This window comes from Nothoprocta perdicaria, unplaced genomic scaffold (genome assembly GCF_003342845.1).
Source record: "Nothoprocta perdicaria isolate Ctin4 unplaced genomic scaffold, notPer1 scaffold_1, whole genome shotgun sequence".
Taxonomy (NCBI): Eukaryota; Metazoa; Chordata; class Aves; order Tinamiformes; family Tinamidae; genus Nothoprocta; species Nothoprocta perdicaria.
Window position 1 is genome coordinate 4,164,830 of NW_020454093.1, and position 18,778 is coordinate 4,183,607.

The 18,778-nt window shown below is 43.6% G+C and overlaps 1 protein-coding gene across 3 annotated transcripts; it reads left to right on the forward strand.

The window, feature by feature from the left end:
- Positions 1–62: 62 nt before the first annotated feature.
- S100Z (S100 calcium binding protein Z) lies at positions 63–16,851 on the forward strand. Of its 3 annotated transcripts, none has more exons than XM_026038314.1 (4): positions 63–131; positions 12,845–13,068; positions 14,190–14,347; positions 15,555–16,851. In XM_026038314.1, exons 3-4 carry the CDS (start codon positions 14,207–14,209, stop codon positions 15,711–15,713), a joined length of 300 nt encoding a protein of 99 aa, XP_025894099.1. In that variant the 5' UTR covers positions 63–131; positions 12,845–13,068; positions 14,190–14,206; the 3' UTR covers positions 15,714–16,851. The 3 variants fall into 3 exon arrangements, with proteins under 3 accessions (XP_025894099.1, XP_025894115.1, XP_025894108.1); XM_026038330.1 differs by lacking the exon at positions 63–131 and adding an exon at positions 1,670–1,694; XM_026038323.1 differs by lacking the exon at positions 63–131 and adding an exon at positions 4,717–4,777.
- Positions 16,852–18,778: the final 1,927 nt, after the last annotated feature.

An 18,778-nucleotide genomic window follows, 5' to 3' on the forward strand; every position in this document is an offset into this window, starting at 1 on the left:
CATCACAGACTAAGCCCTATTCCTCTGTTTGTTTTGAAGGAATTAGTAACGTGCAGTAACAAGCATTAATGAGCAGCTGTGAAATGAAGCAAGACAGCAGTGGGAGGTGGAGAAAAGTCTGCATTTGAGAGGTAAGAGAAATCAGCCGTCAGGATAACAACCTTAAGCCCTGTCAGTTGGTCACTTCCATGCAAGGCACCCCCAATGAGATATTACTTAGAGCAGACAGCTCTGTGGAAACAGTGGACACAGGAATGCAGACCCTCATTTACGAAAATCTGAAAATTTACCTGCGTTAGAATTCTTAAGGTTGGCAGGATCTTAACTGTCAAACTTTGCATAAGTCAGATGGCAAGTGCTCTGACTGAGAATGAAGCTTGAGCTTTATCCACCATTGGGGGGATGGGGGGGTGGATGTGCATCTGCTGCAGTTAACAGGTACGTTTCTTTCAGTGACTGCGCTTTTACCTTGTGCTTCAATGTCAAGAAGCAAACTGCTGGGAACTGAGTGTTCAGCACATTTAGTTTGGGTGTGGTACATTATATTTTGTGTTTTCCCCTCCCTATTACAGTAGTTGTCAGTCTTAGAGCCTGGGTGTACATGGGAAGGCAAAGATGTACAGATGTGTTTCTGCCATGGGGAACATCCTCACCTTCATGTATTCTCTTTGTTGTGTCTGTGTTCAGGACAGTGCATGTTTCTGGTGCTGTGTTTAGTAACTGGCTGTTTTCCCTCTGCTGAACGCCTGTGCTGGGAGCTGCACTGCCACATGATCCACCCCAGTGTGCACTGGGCTTTTGGGAAGGTTGGTCTGCTGAATAAAGGAAAATGAGGGGAAAAAAATGACACATAGAACATAATGAGTTTAAAAAAAGGCTGGAGCGAGTAGGGGGGAGTTTTCTGAAGAAGTCCCAAAGTGTGTCCTACATCATGCACTCCCAAAAGGCAGGCGGGATGTGATGGAGGCTCAGGAAGGCATGGATGAGTCAATCGGCAATGTTGTCCGGGAGGGAACACCGTGCTCCAATGCTCCCTGAAGTTCAGCAGGCAGTGACTCAAGGCCAGTGTTTGCTTAAAGGCCGTGACCACTTGACACTGGATCCTCAAATCCCAATGAGGCAAGCCTGTTTGCTTTTGCTGTGAGCAGGTGCCCTGGGCTACACAGGTCACAGTCAAAGTCACTCATGTCTCCCTGTTCCTTTGTGGAGCTCAGTAGGGGCCAGCAGATAAAGCCAGAGGCAGCTGTGTTGTGGTAATGCTGCTTGTGAGATGGGTGGAGGGTGCTATTGCTGTGTGTACAGTGTTTTGATGGCAAAATACAACCATAAAATGAAACTGTGGAACTGCTCTGTTGTAATTTGAGTGCTGTATTGTGTATATTGGGCTGGTTACCTGGAAGCTCGCTGTGCAGCTATGTACAGTTAAATTGGTAAACTCATTGTGAAACAGGGAAGGAAAACAGTGGTTGTGGTAAGACATCCTGAATAAATGTCTGCACTGTTGCTGAGTCTGACGAGTCTCGCTGACCTCTACAGTGTCCACCTGTGTAGGTGACTGGTAAGCAGGGTCAGTCACTCATGGCACAGAGGAGCTCTCTGAGACGATCACTATTAACGTGGTCCTTGGGGAGCAGTTCTGTCTGATGTCTCTGAAGAGCGAAGCCTTTCTAATGGAGGATGTAGAGCTGCGTCCGGTACGTATAAAATTCAGCCCAGGATGAGCTTTACCAAACTGAGTTTGTCACAGTAGCCAAGCAGATGCTGGAACAGCAGGAGGAGAGAGTGATCATCCAGTTCCCTTCCCAAGTGCTCATCTCGTCTGAAATCAGGGGACTTCAGATACCTCTGGGTCTTATTACAATGAAGGCCCTTAGACCACCACAGTGATGCAGGGTAGCCTTGCCTCACCTACTAACAAATAGAAAGCTTATTTCTGGTACAAGTTGCCAGCTTCAACAGGATGTGAGACTTTCTGTCACCTTCCATAGGATGTGATACTGTGGGCCCCTCTCTCTTCACTTAAGATCGTCCACTTTCTGCTGTCACTGACATATTGGACCCAAATTTTGCCTCCAGGACCACTCTGATGGCAAGGAAGGAAACTCTTCCTAGATGGTAGTCTGTGTGGATAGTTCTGTTCCAGCTGTGTAAGGGGACATGAATACTTTTCTCAGGCTGGCTTGGGAGCTGAATGGTGTTGGATATGAGGCAATGGGCATGTGCCCTATCAGCTGCCCCTGATGTTTTGGAGGAAGAAGTTACCCCTGCTGCTTCAGCAAGAGGTTGCTCGCGGCTGCCTGATTTGCTCAAGGCAGCAGCTAGAGGAGACCCTCGAGTCCTTCACTGCCCATATGAAGAGAAGAACAGTCTTCTCAGCTGGTGTGTGGAGGCCCTGGCCCCCTTCAATAGCAAAGTCTTAGTAATGATAATGGTTGGGCTTGGCTTGCCAATAGGGAAGGACTTGGCCGTAGGACATTGTACAGCATGGAGTCCCATGGCCAGGAGCAAATGGCAGTGCCCAACACAACTGCTGCAGGCCACAGCTTCCACCACCCACGTGCCAAGTCAAGACAGGAGGGCTTCGGATAAAAAAAAAAAAAAAAAAAAAAAAAAAAAAAAAAAAAAAAGGTTTAAAAAAAGGTTTAAAGAGACCTATAGTTTCCAAATCTCTTTTTCTTTCATGTGGAGTTTGCATTTAAACAAATCAAGGTCAAATAAGTACTGCAGACACACTGTTGGTCACAGGGTCCCCAGAGGTGCTGATCCAGACCTAAGGGACGAACAGGGAGTTCCACAGGGCAGTGTGGCCAGCAAGCCATTTGGAGGGCTTTGCAACACAGTGGGGTACCTGACTGTGTCCTGACCTATACAGGTATCATATGCAAGCTAATTCCCAGCTTCCCGTAGCATGAACCCAGAATTCCTTTGTGTGGGACAGTTTATTTCCGTTGAAGAACAGAGCAAGCTTCTCAGCTTGCATTCAGGAGGGGATGTCTCTGCATGTCTCTTTTTCGGTATCTAAATGTCCAGTATGGTTAGAAAGGACGGTCCAGCACTTAACCACCTCCCTCCTTCTTCCTGGGGCATCTACCTCTCCATTCACTTACACAAGGAGCTGAGGCTGCTGAGTTGAAGTTTGAGGTAAGTAGCTCTTTGACTCTTAGTGCAGGCTGTTCCTGTGCAGTAGGACATTCACTCTAAATTTGCATCCTCACTTTTGCAAATTAACTTCCTCCCTTAGGCAAACTTGCGGTGTACAGAAATCTTAGTGCTGTATCAGTGGAGAAAGGGCACAAAACCCATGGGAGAGCATGAGCCCTCAGATTAAGGGGAGAGATTCACCTAAGGTATCAGCTAAGCTATCTGTCCAAGCCCAATTGTGTTAGTGGTGTTTGATATCTGGTATAGGACACTGTTCTTCAGCTGCAGCTTGAGGGCATGAAACTTTAAATAGAGATTTTTTTTTTTCTCCTAAAAACAGCAAAAAAGAGCTGATGCTGTGATTGAAAGCTCCCCCTTCTGTTTCTAGCTGATATTGCACATTGTCTTTAACACAAACGGGAAGGACTTAATCCATGCTTTCTTGTGCTGTGCAGATAGTTTTGTTATGATCCATTTCAAATCACACAAAAATATTTGATGTTAGAGAAAGAGTAGAAGGATTTAACAGATTATATTCTTCTTAAACTTGGGAGCAGGGAAGCTGATTTCCTGGGGGAGATACAGGTCTCCTATAGGGTACGTTCTGAAGCAGGATATTCTGATGGTATTATCAAGTTTCTCATTTTTTTTTTTCACCTGAGACTTCGTTAAATTGAAGATTTCCAAGAACAATCTTATCTGAACAACGAGAGGTGTTGTCGTTTTATCTCCTACAATCCCCAGCTCTCTGAAATAATGACATGAAGATTTTTTTTTAACTGTATTTGGTCAGCAGGACTTTTTTTCATTATCTTCGCACTCAGTGTGAGGTTTGCCATTGTGGAGAATGTTCCTTGACCTGTAGGTTTCTGACTGTAACTGAATGCCTGTTTACCCAGGGCCACTGTAGCTACAAATAAGTCTGTGCTGGTGAAGGTTCTCAGGCTGCTTCCCAAGTTGTGAGTGGACATAAGTAAGAAACAAACATATTACTTAAGAAATGCATCTTTCCAACCCTTTCAGTGAGGGTTGTCCTATTTGCACATTTTTGACCAGTCTCCCATCATGTTCTGTGAAGAACTACAATAATCCTGCAAGATGCTTCCAGAATGCTTCTGTTTGGCAAGAAGGCAGCACTAAGGCTGTGAGGCAGTTTTGGAGCCTCACATCTCAGGTGAGTCGGGGGTAGTTCAGAGTGGTTCACCTGTCTAGTGGGGCTCTCTGAAATGCCATGTCATTAAAAGAGTCGGAGAGAGCACTGACCCTTCATTTTACTGCAAATTTCTCTTGATAGTAAATTTGAGAATGAAAGGTAGGGAATGCTTAGACAAAAAGAAAAGATGCTTTTAATATTATTTAAGAGCTTTCTATGGATCAGTAACAGCTGTAATCTTGTCTGTTAGAAAGTTATTCATTTACTCAGTGAAGGATGTGTTTTTACTTCGATTTTGCTTAGAATAAACATTATCAGCACCTGTTCTACGTGCTGTTTCGATGACCTTTGGAAGATGGACCATGTCAGTGGAATTATAAAGGTACCTAAATCACAGAACAGTGCAGCTAATGCAGCTGTGACATCTCATAAGATATTCTTTTATGCCTTCTGTCCAACTATGAATTCAAGGAGATCATAGTGGTATGTATTATTTACTTTACATCAGAGAACAGAGTTGCTTATTTTTCTGTGCTAAAATCACCATATATAACTTAAACACTCAACTTGGTACAGAGGAAAAGAAGTCGGTAGCATTTACTTTCCTCCAGGAATGTGATGGCAATTTGGATCTGCAGATTAATCCTGTGAAACAAGAGCTGGGTAATGTTCTATGGAATCAAAGTGTAGATAAAACAAGATATTTGCTAATACAAAGAATTCTTTGAAAAAAGAAAGCAGGGAAGGATGGTGGTATTATCATCACCCTTTCTAGTCCAGGGGTGACAGTGCTTTGTATTGTCAAAAGCACATGTGAAATTTCATTTATTACCAGACTTGGCATTTGTTTTAGTAGATTGTGCAGCCTTCTCTTGAAATATCAGAGGGATAATGAACCTTTAAAGAACCTTTTAAAATCTGGCAAAAGAGTTAGTTTGAAAAGGTTATTTTGAAAAAAAAAACTCATTTCACTCTAAAAATCACTGCACAAAGATGACAAATATTCGCAGAGAAATTAAAAACTTAAAATAGAATATATTTTATATAATCAGTCATGGGCATTCTGCTTTTATAGCTTGTTATAGGTTTGAAAAGCAAGTAAACTCATTTTTATTGTAGATTAATTTCATTTCACTGAAATATATGCCTCTTAGAAGGTACAATATAACTTATTAAAATCTTGCTTATAAGTAAGTGTAGAAAGCTCACAAGAATCTGTCTGAATGCAATTTTTGTAATATTCTGTGGCTGAGAAAGAATTTAAATAGTTTTGATGTGGCTATTTGAAGTAAAGAGAAGATCCACTGATCAAAGGTAGAATATTGCTCAGCATGGGAGACAGGAGATGAGAAAGAAATTGTCTGGATGTAGCACCATCTCTTTCAAGGCTTTGTTGTAGGGATACTTGGGAAAAAACAACAGGATAAGAGCAATAAAACGTTACTCATTTAGAGCTTTATTAGAAGTCAACGGAGCAGCAAATTTCTGAGTGGATTTATGCACAATTACTCTGTTTTCCACAGCAGAGACAATAGCCTTTTTAGCAGCACTGTGCAAATCAGATAATTGTTTTGTGGGCTTCCTATCTGTCATAACTCTTACTCACCCATTTTAATTCTCATCGGTGATTTTATTCCAATTTATTTTCAATTATAATATATTTTAACTCTGATCTGTATTGATTGAGTCACTAGTGTCTGACTTCTCTTCCAACATTTATCTAATGCTTTTGCTGAAATCTGTACCATTCAGAATGCTTCTCCGCATCCAATGTGCTGGATCTGAAAGTGAGCTGATGTTTAAGATCAGCCATATAAGGTAGGTCTCAAACCTATGGGGCAGTAAGATCAGGGGAAATAATACACCACCTCTTCAGAAAACTTCTTGTTGCAGAGCGAGAGTCGTCTGAACCTGAGGTTTTTGGAGGTGAGGGATTCCCTATCTGCAAATGCAGGGGCTGAAAGGTGGTACAAGCGTTTTGTTTGGGAAGGGCAGAAGGTTAGGAGAAACTCAGCAAAGACGGAGGAGCAAGGAAACAAAACTCTCTGACCGTGAGCAGTGCTGAGAAACACTGGAGTGTGTTGAATAGCACTGGGCTCAGCAGAGAGCCCCGTGGGGCTCTACTGGTGATTTCAATTCACTGTAAAAACTACTAATGTATTCTTTATTTCCTCCCTTCCAGTTAACGATATATCTGTGGGAGACTTTTTCTTTAAAGCTATGGCAACCTCATTGTTTTCAGAGTGAGGGAATGCTTTCTGGCAATAAAGGTAGACTGTAATCAGTGAAGTCACCCACTGACTGACTCCTTCAGGGAGTGCCAGTCGATTTGAGCTACGACTTCCTTTCTCTGCACTATATTCTGTTTGGTCATGTTCCCACCAGGTCTGTTTTTTTAGGCTGGTTTCTGTCTCCACCTAGTATGGCCAGCAGATTTATTATGTAGTTGTCCTCTGGATGTTGCCTGGAACCCATTTAAATGGCCAAAATTGCCCAGTTCCAGCGCTGTGGTCCTGAGGCAGATTTGGAGTGAGAGGCTCCCGGACAGACCTCATTGCTCATCCACCCTCAAGTTCCTCTGGGCGCTCAGGGTGGACGCTGTTGAGTCCTGACAAATTGTTGCTGTTTGTTTTGAGGATTTGTCCAACAACATCTGCCTGCACTTCAGTTTGAAACAGATCCTTAAGTGTATATGTCCTGTATCTATTCTGTGTGAATCTACCTAAGCTTCACCACATTCACAGTATTTTTGTTCATTTGTTTTAAATGTTCTATTCTGGCTTCATCTTCTTTCAACATCCTTTCCCTGGACCTTGATGATCTATTGGCCTTCAGTGTCCTCCTCAGGATTCTTAGTTTCATTGTGTTAGAAAGCAAATTCACTACTTTTTACAGTTTCTGTGCTCAAAAGCTGCTGGGGAAACCATATCCCTTTGTTCTTCCATTTCCTCTCAAAAAAAGATAGTGCTGATATGAAGTTGTTTGTTTGTTTTGTCACATCAAGTGGCAAGTTTGGGATGAATTATTAAGGTCTATAGGTTTTTATGGTTAACGTTTGGCAGGTTATTAGCCTGTCTTTCATTAAGGGAATGTACAGCTTGAATTCAGCAAAGCATGTGCCTAAATCCCCTCATTTTAACTTTGACCTGCGAGGGACCAAAGTACTTAAATTCTCTGCAGAATGTATAGCTCCAGCTAACAAGCCAAGGGCATTAGTATATGTTTTCTCTCTGTTTTTTAATCTCTTTTTGCTTGTTGCTGATAAGAAGACCCTATATGATAGCACAGCTTGTTGTAAAAATGTGTCAGTGAAACAGCTGTGTGTGTTGTGAAGCAGCCAAGTGACACCTTTGGGCTCTGGGCTGGATAACTGTGGCAGCATAAATCTGGAAGCACTCGGTAGCAGTTCTTCAGCAGGACACTAAGGGGCAGCCCCAGACCAAAGGAAATTTTTCATGTTATATATCCACAAACTCAGAGAAAACCTTGCTCATCTTATTTTTGTGTATTGATTTAGTATTGGCAAGGCTCAGGAATACTCAATAAAACTAGGCAAGGGTTTTCCAGAGGCAGGAGTTTTTCTCTCATTGTGTTTTTCGAATTTGCCAATGCGCTGGTGATAAGGCAGCTGAATTTGCTTGCTGGTTACCTCAGGCCTGGCTTGCCTGAGCTCCCGGTGAGCAGAAAGAGCAGAGAGGATGAGCGAGTGCCGTGAGCTCTGCCTTGGTTGCAGCAGGGTCAAGCACCTGTAGGAGCAGCGCTCGGTGATGAGCAGTGACTTGTGTGGGCCAGGGCCTTCCCACCTCACAGGAGCCATTGCCACCGGAGAGCAGTGTTACCAGTGGTAAGAAGCTTGCTGCCAAAATAGTGGCTGCTGGATGGATAGTTAGAGACCCCACAAGCAGAAAATAAGAGGCAGCCCACTCGACTTGCCCAGGCCTGGGGAAAACCTGTGGAGGAAAGTGCCTCAGACCATGGCGCTAACTAGAGGTGCCTTCCTTGGGAGTCCGGGGATAAATGCAACAGCAAAGGGACTTCTTTGGGTTATGAAGTAATGAAGGCTCATGGGAGACCTTTTGTAGGGACTCGTGCATGTTCTGCATGTTGCTGAGCCCTGGAGCGTGAGGAACATCCTCCATGCCATTGAAAACCGCAGGGAGCAGAAAACACATCACTGCAGCCCTGGGCTCTAGAAGTCTCTGCTTTTTGATTATGTTTGTTTCAGATGGCTTGCTGTGGACAGACATTTCTTCCTCCTGCATGGTTGTGTACAAGTTGCGCCTACCATCCTAGTGTGCTCTTAAGCACAGAGAAAGCTCAAGACAATCTCATGTTCCACGGGAGTGGGGAGGATGGCAATGATTTCCCAGTCCTCCTGGACTTGTGAGCACTGTGACATGGTCCGAGTTCACCCAGCCCTGAAAGGAGGGGCACTGACAGCTACAAAGCATCATTTGAACCTAGCTGCAAAAGCCTTGAGCAAGGAAGGGCACGTTAAAGCAAAGGCTTAATGCTGTTGCACCTTGATACCGGTTTGAATTAAGAGGAAACATGAGTCTGTCAGAACGAGCATGTCCCAGAAGGGTGTATTTTTCTTATCACTGGACTTAGCACAAAGGGATTTACCACGCTGGCTTTGCTCCGAAGGAGATGCATTGCCAAATACTATTTGTAACTTGAGCTAGCGAAGCCAGCTGGCGCTCTGAGCAAGTTCTCTGGTGACAGCAGGGGAGAGCTGTGCGCTGTGGTGCTGTGCTTGGGCTCCGTGCTGTTATCTGCATGCAGGAGCTGGTCCCCCATCTCTGCCTATGTCGGTGTGTTTTGGACTGTCCTGGTGTGCTCCTGGCCATAGGGAGGCTGCACTAAAGTGCCTGGTAGTGGATAGGTACATCTGCTTCAGAGGCATAAGAAGAAAGGGTTGTAGAGCCAGAGTGTATATATAATCTTTATAACTTCAGTTTAAGGTTGATTAAGGCTTTCCAGGCTATTTGCATGTCATGGTACATTCCTATACAGTTAGATGTAGCTTGTAATAGTTGGTTGCTCACAGAGGGAGTAAAGGGTGGCTGGGATAAAGGGGAGTAGGTGGTGACTCAGCTCAGCATCTCAAGCTGAAGCACAGACAGTGCTTCAAATTCTCTCCTAGGGCAGTATCACGGGAAAAAAGACCATTAAAGGGACAAGAAGAGTTCAATGACCTGGAAATTGCATTTGTGTTTGGAAAAGGAGCACATATAGTCTTGTCCAAATGGCACTCATGAAAATGAGATCAGAGTACTCTTCAGCTTGGGCAGCCCTTGAAATGGGATGTTTTTAAAAGGGTGTGTACAGAGTTAAACACTGAAATTAGGTGATTGGGTATTTTATAGCGGAGTAAGAACAGGCTTAAAAATGTGAACAGGAACCAATGAAGAAGATGGACATTCTTGCTATAACAAGATAAATCAGCCACACAACTACACAGATATGGAAAAAGAACACAAATGAAAGTCAAAAGGTTCATTATAGCTTAACAAGAAGTACTGCTTCAAATACAAGTTTCTTGTAAGCTCTTTAGTGTATATGTGTATATATATAAAAAAATATATATATACACACACCCTTTAATTTAAGCTCCTTTAGTCTAACATAAGCTTTTCAATATGTATCTGTGCTTCTAACCTTTCACTGCTCCCTGTACCTTTTGCCACTTTGGGGGTACAACATTGATTCGAAACACGTGCATCCCAAGAGCAGTGTGAGCCTGGGAGAAATAAATAATGACAGGATGTGGGTGGGAGGCGGCTGGCTTGCCTTTCCCAGCACAATAATTATTTGTGAGAAAATATTCCCCACATGCGCTCTAGCAAATGCCTAAAGCCAGATGCCCCAAGTATGAGATCCTCCTACTTAAATTGAGCAGTATTTCATTGTGGCTTAGACTGTCACTGTATAGGCTGTTCTGGCTTACAGGCGGCCTGTGCAAGTGTTGCCTGAGGAAGAGACTGAGGAAGAATCCTGCTGGTTCAAGAAACCCAAACTCCCTGGCAGTGGATTAGGGAAGCCACTGACCTATATCAGGGGTTGACTTGTGCTCAGAAATGACAGAGCTCTGGTCGGTTCTTTGTAAGAATCTGAGTTGATGCTGTCACAAAATCTCACAGAGAGATGAGATTTTTGTGGCTGTGGTCTTGCAGGCACATGAGTGCAGAAGAAATTTCCCCATAAGACCAGCCTGCTCCCAGCTGGGTGCTACTCATACATTACCCCAAATAAAACTACAGGAATTACTTGGCTAGTTAGCTCATTTTGCAGCCTCAAAAGACAAGGAACATCCTCCTGTTATGTCAGCAGCCTCCGGGGAAATCAGATGTGTTACTCATTTTGTAAGGTTGGCATTTTTGAATAGTTGAGCAAAGGTGGCAGAATCTGGTCCTGAATAGTGTTTGTGCCACACAGAGTGAGAAAGCTGCTGTTCTGCTTCTGACAGCCCTTGATTTTGCAGCACACGCTTTCATACTGAAGCACGCATTAGGAGAAGGGTACAGCTGAAGCAGTCTGCAAGGGGCAAGCGCATAACATGAGGGTGACACTGAAGTGTGGAACTGGATTGGGTGAGTCAGAAGACAGACTATTTTCAAGGTTGTTTTTGACTTAGGGTGAGGAGCTACGAATATTTGAAGAAGTTTCATAAAATCAACACAGCCTGACTCTCCTTGGTAGTGGCAGATGGTATAACCAGGCCCAATGGCCACAAATTACTGCTTTGAATGTTCAGATTGGATATAGGGATAAGGTAGGAGGGTAGTGCAGCACTGGATCAGCATAGCCAAGAGTTCGTGGAGTCTCTATCACCAGAGGTTTGCCTGGACTCTGCAATGGCTGAGCTGCTGCAGTGCTGGTGCTGGTCTCTGTTTGAGCAGGATGTTGGGTTCAGCATCTCCAATGAGGCCTTTCAACCAACACTCCCAGAATTCTGCAAGTTGCAATGGATGAAGTTCGGTCATGGATGAGAAAGGCACCAATCTTCACTGTCTCCAGTTCCATTGTAGTCCTTTCCCTCTTCTGTCCTGGTGCTGCGTCCACATTTCCCATCAGTGGAAACAATGTGCAGGGGAGGACGGATTAAGGAATGGTGACTGCTAACACATAGCTGAGTTTTGCCTTGCTACAGGAGAGCTTACAGGCCATGTGGACTCTACTTATCTTGGTTGTGGATTAGCTGTCATATAAAAACAGACTGTGCTGGATGATGAGTTAAAGACAATCAGTTGATAATCATGAATCTGGAGTAGTCATGCAACCTCCTGGAACCCACCCTTAGGGAGATACAAGATCTCTGCTCTCACTGGACACTGGCAGGATTTCATTAGCCAGGGAGGGAAGAAGAGACAGGCCTCTTAATAAAAAATGTTCAGTGTATCCATTCTCAGTATACATATGATCCACCAGCATGGAATAGTGAATTTCTTATACAGCTAGCTGGAGTGAAAGTGCTGAAGGGGACTACACAAATTATATCCCTGTATAAGTTAGAGAATTTATGGTGAGAATGATGAGAACAATCATGATGAGAATGAGAATGGCAGCTCTTAGATCTTATACTTGTTGCCTGGAAGTTCTACCTCCTGTAGGCTCTTTGTAGGTAATTGAATTTACAGTATACATCAGCCAGAGGACAAATATAATACATAGAAAAACAAGAGGAATTTGTATGTATGTATTGACTCATCTGCCTTTCTTTTCTAGTGGTATATTAAACTGTTATCAGATAAATAGCAAAAATTTGAATTTTGACATTTCTTTTGATTAGTATTTCTGAGCAATAGTTGTAAGTGCTAGAGAATAACAGGCAAGACGTAGCTCTGCATGGCTGTAGCTGCATGAGAGACGCTCTCCATCCATCTGCTCTTCCTTAGCATCTGTGAGCACACAGACTATGCCCCAGATCTGAGTGGGAGAGCTGTGCTGCAGCTGATGCCGACGTCTCCTTCCCCCACATGCTGCCTGGGGTCTCTCTGCATCCCTGTGCTTCCTGGAGCCCAGAGATTCCCCCTTAAAATGCTGGGATCCAGCATCTTTATATGAGTCCTCCTCCCTCACCCCTGTGCCAGAGCAAGTCCTTCCTAAGGGATGTCCCGTGGGGAGGCTGAGACCATCTGGTCATGGACACTTTTCACAGTGGCATCACGTCTGGAGGCAAAGGAGGTGGAGATGTGGGCTGAGCTGGGCTGTGTCCCTCAAAATTATGGGAGCCTGGAGGTTTTCAGAAGTGAAAATGATGGCCGTGTCATTCTGTTCCCTGCCCAGGCTGGGGTGAAAGAGAGCAATAGCAATGGCTGTGTTTGCTCAGCACATTTGTGCTCTCTGGACACGTATCTGCAGCGGGTGGAAGGCTCTGTTGAGGGAGAGCAAACCCAAAGCCAGGAGTTTTCCAATTCATTTGGCTGTTGTGAAAACTGTGGTCATTTTTTATTTCCAATGTTCTCTTCAAAACAGTTAATTTGAACTGGCTTGTTGATTTGTGAACACTATAAATTCAGACACATTTTTTTTCCCCCTCTGGAATAGATACTCTGGTTTCCTCCTGAGGACAACTGTGCTGCAGCAGGAACTTCATTCAGCAAGAGCCAAATTTTTAGACTCATTCAGACATCTGACAGTAAAGACAGATACCTCAAAAGATTTGTGACTAATTCATCTATAAGCCTGTCCAAGGTACCTATATGTCTTTGAACACAGTCTGCCAGAACCTAGGCGTGAAGACTCACTGCTGCAGAAATGCAGGAAGATAGGTAAGAAGGAGCTGTGTTGTAAAGGGGGTTGTTTACTATCCACTTTTTTGTTATTGTGATCATTTTTTGTTTTTGATCTTTGGGTTCCCAGGTGGGCATATTTGTAAAAGGTCAAAAGATAAGAAATATTTGGTGTGTTTTAGCCACAGCGCTGTGCTCTACCTAGTGAATATTTCAGTGACCTATTTAGAGCCAGCAGCTTTTGTTGAGCAGAGTAGTCAAATGCACAGGGAAAGAGAAGCCCAGTTGTCCTCGTGACTGTTATACGTCTGTCTCTATGTGCACAATCTCAGGCTCATTAACAAGAGCCTGTGCAGGCGTTTTGAAAGGAAGGTGCCCATCACCTTCTGTGGTCTGAATATTTCCTTGCTTCAACTGGCCTGGAAAGCAGGTAGGTCCTAGCATTTGCACTGTGATAGTGTTCGTGGCTGCAGTCCTACCTTGAATTTCATTCTGGCTTTTTAAACTCTCTCCTGGTGCTTAATAAAATCAATGTTTCCCTGGCTACTTAGTAACTATATTGCCATCATTTTTTCTTCAGTTTTAGTGGTACTTCCCTCTCTGCCTTCTTACTGCATGTTTGATGAAGCCAGCCCTCCAGGTCACACTTGTTTATCCAGGAAAAAGTCTGCCCAAACAGCAGGATCCATGCAGCAACAGCTGATGCTCCAATACTTGCATGTCTCTACTAGTGACTTTCCTCCAATTGCCACTAGCAAACTGGGATGCTGGGAGAGAACTTTCTGTATAAATGTGCCAACCCTTCAGCCACCATTTGCATGGAGAAACTTTTGGATGAAGAACTATGAGGGTGTACATGCCAGGGCATTCTTCATTTTATCTGTGCTTTCAGCTGTAGGTTCTACTTTCCTTTATTGTAGCTTTGCAAATTGGATGCTCAATAAAATACTTTTTCAATTAAAGCCCTTTTACTTTTTAGAAGTTTAATTACTAATGACTTCCTTTTAATAGTAAGGTAGCTTTGTTCACACACATGACAGGACCGATCAGCTTAGTTCTGTTAACAATTTCTATCTTCAGATGCCCTCTGTCCCTTCCCCAAGACTGGACTTCTGCTTGGATTCTGTGTAATGTCCCTGATTCTTGTTCTTTTTATGCAGCTCTTCCACTTGCTGCTATGTCCACACCACTGGAAGAGGCTATGGACACCTTGATCAGTATTTTTCATCAGTACTCTGGCAAAGAAGGAGATAGGTACAAGCTCAATAAAGAAGAACTCAAAGAACTCCTCGCCAGTGAGCTCACTGACTTCCTTTCAGTAAGATGCAGCTACTGAATCTCTTTAGTTAATGTTTAATGGGTAGGGTAAGAAGCCGTGGAAAGGTTCAGGAATAGGATTTCCTTATGCAATGCACACCCTACTGCAGCCTCTCAGATGACAGTCCTCTCTGTGGAGCCAGAGAGGAGACGTGATCAAGTGTGCTGCTTGAGAAAAAGCATCTTAAAATTGAGGTCTGGCTTCTTCCTAGGGGTCTGCCATCTGCCGTGAGCTGCAGAACCAGGTGCTTTGGAACAGCAGTACTCAAGCAGCCTAGAAGTAGGAGCAAAACTATATTAAATCAGACTTTAATCGGCTTTCTTAATTATTGGAGGGTAAATAACTCCTTACAATGACATCCAGTTCTCAGGAGACAAGAGGGAATTGAGCATAATGGCAAGGCAGAATCTAAGGTCTATTATATTCTTTGAGGCCTTATAAATGTATTATATGCAATTGTTACACAGGTTTGTGGGAAAACACAAGCACAATGCAGCTTATCTGCCCTGCAGAGAGCCATTAAGAAAATCCTTCCAGCTACTGATACGAAGGTTTCTTTACCCATTTGTTATGTTCTTCATTACACAGTATCAATGCTTAATGGAAAAATGACCTGACACATAATTGTTTTTCTGTATCCTATTAATTGTAAGAATTTGTGTGGTTCCTATCACCATCAGTAGGATTTTTTTTTACATTGTATCACTTTTCTTGAATTGAATTTTCTTTTAATCTTGGCTATTGATTTATTATTATGACATTTGCTGTCCTTACACCCACTGAATTGAGTGTTATTTGCTAAGTAGAGGTCTTTGGAACATGACAAATGGAGGCATAATATGACCACTTAGAAACAGCCTCTTGAAAATCCGAGTGCTGTTTGTTACGGATTATACAGACAAATGTACATTAAAGCTCAAACTTACCATAAGAAATTAGCATTCAACATCTCCTAAAACCTCTTCAATTCATTTCAGTGGCTGTTGAGTACATGGATTTCTTCTAAGAGCTGTCTTCAGTTTTTGGAGCTGTGAAATTTGCTACTCCAGACCAGTATTTTTAAGGCTGTGAATAGTGATATATTAGTAATCAAGTGCATATTTCACATAACCTTTTATTTATTACTACCTGAGTTGGTGACATCCCGCTGGAGTGTACAGTGTAGACCTGTACAGCTAAAATACCCTTTTTTTTTCTTCCTCTTTAGGGCCAAAAGGATCCCCTTCTGATTGATAAGATTATGAAAGATCTGGACTCCAACAATGACAACGAAGTGGATTTTAATGAATTTGTGATTCTGGTTGCTGCTTTGACTGTGGCGTGCAATGACTTTTTTGAAGAACAGCTAAAGGAAGAGAGCATTTAGAAATGCAGAATCAATCTCCCAGTGCGAGTGTAACTGAAACCTGCCCAGTTAGGTAGCACTCCTCAGCCTCTTGTGAGTGCAAACCATCATCTGCTAAACTGTTACTGCTGCAAGATCCTTACGGATCAGATCGGCAGCTGGTGTAAGCTGGACCAAAGCCAGCTTGCAGGGCTTGAGATCTGGCTTGTGATACTTTCCATCTTTTGCTTCTGCCTCTCTAATGTGCATTCATCAGTTCCCCAAATCACTGGCTTGGCATGACAGACCATTTGAGGGGTGTTCTGTGTTGATGCCGGCAGTATTTTAATATTGGTGTGAAGTAAAAGGAGCGTGAATGTTACTTCTAAACGTTCTGAAGGGGAAAATTGGCAAAGAAATTGGCAAACTTGTGATTTGTTTTTCAGTCCTTCTGTAACAAACTAATGTTTTTGCAGATCTAAAAGAGCTGTTTGTTTTCTTTTCATCATTTCTGCTTACTCTAGGCCCCTTTTTAGACGCTGCTGTGTGCCTTCCTGCACTCTCATATATCAGATACAGTCAGAACTGCCTCCTGCTTGCCTGAGCAGGCTGAACTATTTGACATTGTTATGGGTTCATTTTCTTCACATCTCCCAGTTGGATGGGGTTGTGTTTGAGTTGTTGCATCCCAATAGTCCACCTCTTCATTCAGAGTAAATTAATTTATTCATATGATAAAATATTCAACAACAGAGGATTTAGTCAACAAAGTGCTCTGAGAGTCGATGGAAGAACTAGGTCTTTAGGGGAGATGTAAGTGCCTTTTGTTTGCACTCTTAAGAGGAAGACTCTTAGAGGACAAGTTGTGGGGGTTTTAATGACAGCATCTCAGGGTACCACTTTATAATATGAGTCACCTTATATAAAGTGATGTCAACCTGTGCTCATCCAGCTCACTGCATGGTCAAAACCATTGCTGGGTGCAGTGCAGAGAGAGCAGTGGGACCCCAGGGCCGGGCGTGGAGAAAGTGGGACAGTCCCTTCCAGTGTTCACCTCTGCTGGCCTGAATGACCAGGTACTCCGGGGAAGGACATAGGGAATGGGACAGGGGGCTTTTCCTCTCATTGTTCCTTATTTTGTTGCTAACTTTCAAGGCCTCTGGATGAAGTGAAAATTTTCTGTTTGCATAAGAGGGAAAAGAAGAACAAAAAAAACCCTCAATAAAGTCATACCTTGCTAGACAGTATTTGAAAAGCACAGTTCATTTTTTTTTCTCTTCCCCAGCCTCCCGGAAAGCATTCAGTAAGGACTATAATATCTGTATGATATCATATATCATTAAAATGATGTAACTTATTGTAGGAAGGGGATTCGGTAAGGTATAATGAACAAAACAAGAGGCAAATGTCATCCCTGAAAAGAGGCCAGCACCTGATGAAGTTATCCTGGAACAAAAGGGACTTTGGGATGGTGGCAGAGTCAGAATGCACTGCCTCTTTTTATAGTGTGGTTAACTCTCTAATAACTGATTTATATAGGATTCCTGAAAGATCTTATAGGAGAATACTGAAAGATCTTATAGGAGAATACTCCGCTGCGCCGGCCCCGCTGGCGGAGGGGCTGCGGCAGCATCTCGTCCGCTGCTGCGTGTGCCAGGGCTCCAGCGCAGCCCGAGGGCCGTGCTTGCACCTGAGCGAGGTGTGAGTCAGAGGCAAATGACTCAAGTGATCTTTATTCCGGCCAAAGTTCATAAAACCTCACAAATCAATTTCTTTTTTCTTGCTGGGCCGGTTGAGTTTTTCTTGTTGCTGTTTTAGCTACTAAGACAACGGTTAAACTCTTAACCTTCTTTACAGCTCTTAAGCTGTAAAGAAGAACCTTTTATACCCAAAGGCAGGATCCCCAGCAGAAAAGGAAGCAAATGTTCCACTGTGCATTCACAAAGGCTGGCACACAAAAAGCCCTGGTGCAGCTTGGTGTGTGGAGGGTGAGGGCCTTGCCATGCTAATGCTGGGCTAGCCATGGGCTGCCTTGCTCTGCTGCTTTGGGAGCCAGCAACCGGTGCTGCAGTCACCTCCTTGGGGGAAGTTACCCCAAATCCTTCTTTTCTGGGGAAGGTGCCCTGAGCTCTGTGGCTTGCCCAGAGCTGCTGCCTGGAAGCAAACCCCGGAGCTGGTGCGGGCACGGCCAGCTGCGCTGCCGCCCCGCTGCTGCGCGCTGCGGAGGCCAGCACGTTGCTTCCCCGAGAAGGAAAACCTCTTCATTTACAAACAAAGGCGTTACTGTCTTTGTCTTACATCTTATTTTTACTGATGTCTTCCTTGCTGTCTTCAAGTTGGCCCGAAGTTCGTGAATCTCGGAACCACGTCAGAGCTTTAATGAAGAGGATGTTTGCTGCGTGGCTTTGTGCAGAGTCCCTCAGCCTTAGGAAAGGGGGATAATTACAAGCACTTTTTTCATTTGTCTTATCAGACTGTCTGGAAAATCAATAGAAAAGTGAACACCATGGTATGACCTAATATTTTCAAGTTGCATTTGAAGACCAACAAAAATACAGTTATGCCAGAAAAGATGTTTTTTAGTTATTGTGAAGTTGTTTTGCCTGACATCTAAAAAGCAGAATTTGAGAAGATAAATGATAATATCTTGAAAGCTTCTGCCTTTGCCATTTGCTTTTATTTCAGTTCAAAGGAAACTGTAAGCGCCAGTGAAACTGGATGCATGAAACTTCATGCGCTGTCTGTAAATAAATTTATAACCACTTCAGATTGGTGTCCAACTACACACCTCAAAAGTGTATGAGACTCTTGTGATGAGGAGTGCTTTGAAATGAAACAGTCTCTCCAAGTCTTGACTTAGCAATGAGGTTGACTGGAAGCAACCACGTTTCTGTCCTGACAGCAGTTGGGTGTCCAGGTGTGCGAGGGCGAATGGGATAATCGTCATCCTGCAGGAGCAGCTCCTGCTGGTAAACGTGGCGATGATAGGGGCTGTAGGAAGGAAGAGAGCAGAGATACCAGGTTTTCCAGAACACTGGCAGATCTTTTTCTTTGCACAGCTGATGTTTTGCGCAGTTAGAAGGTTCATTAGTTGCTTTCCACCAAAT

What these genes read in the sequence shown, in the direction of transcription:
- S100Z (XM_026038314.1), top strand. Translation starts at nt 14,207, where the DNA reads ATGTCCACACCACTGGAAGAGGCTATGGACACCTTGATCAGTATTTTT. An exon ending in AGCTCACTGACTTCCTTTCA is followed by an intron (nt 14,348 to 15,554) that starts GTAAGATGCAGC and finishes CTTCCTCTTTAG; the next exon opens with GGCCAAAAGGATCCCCTTCT.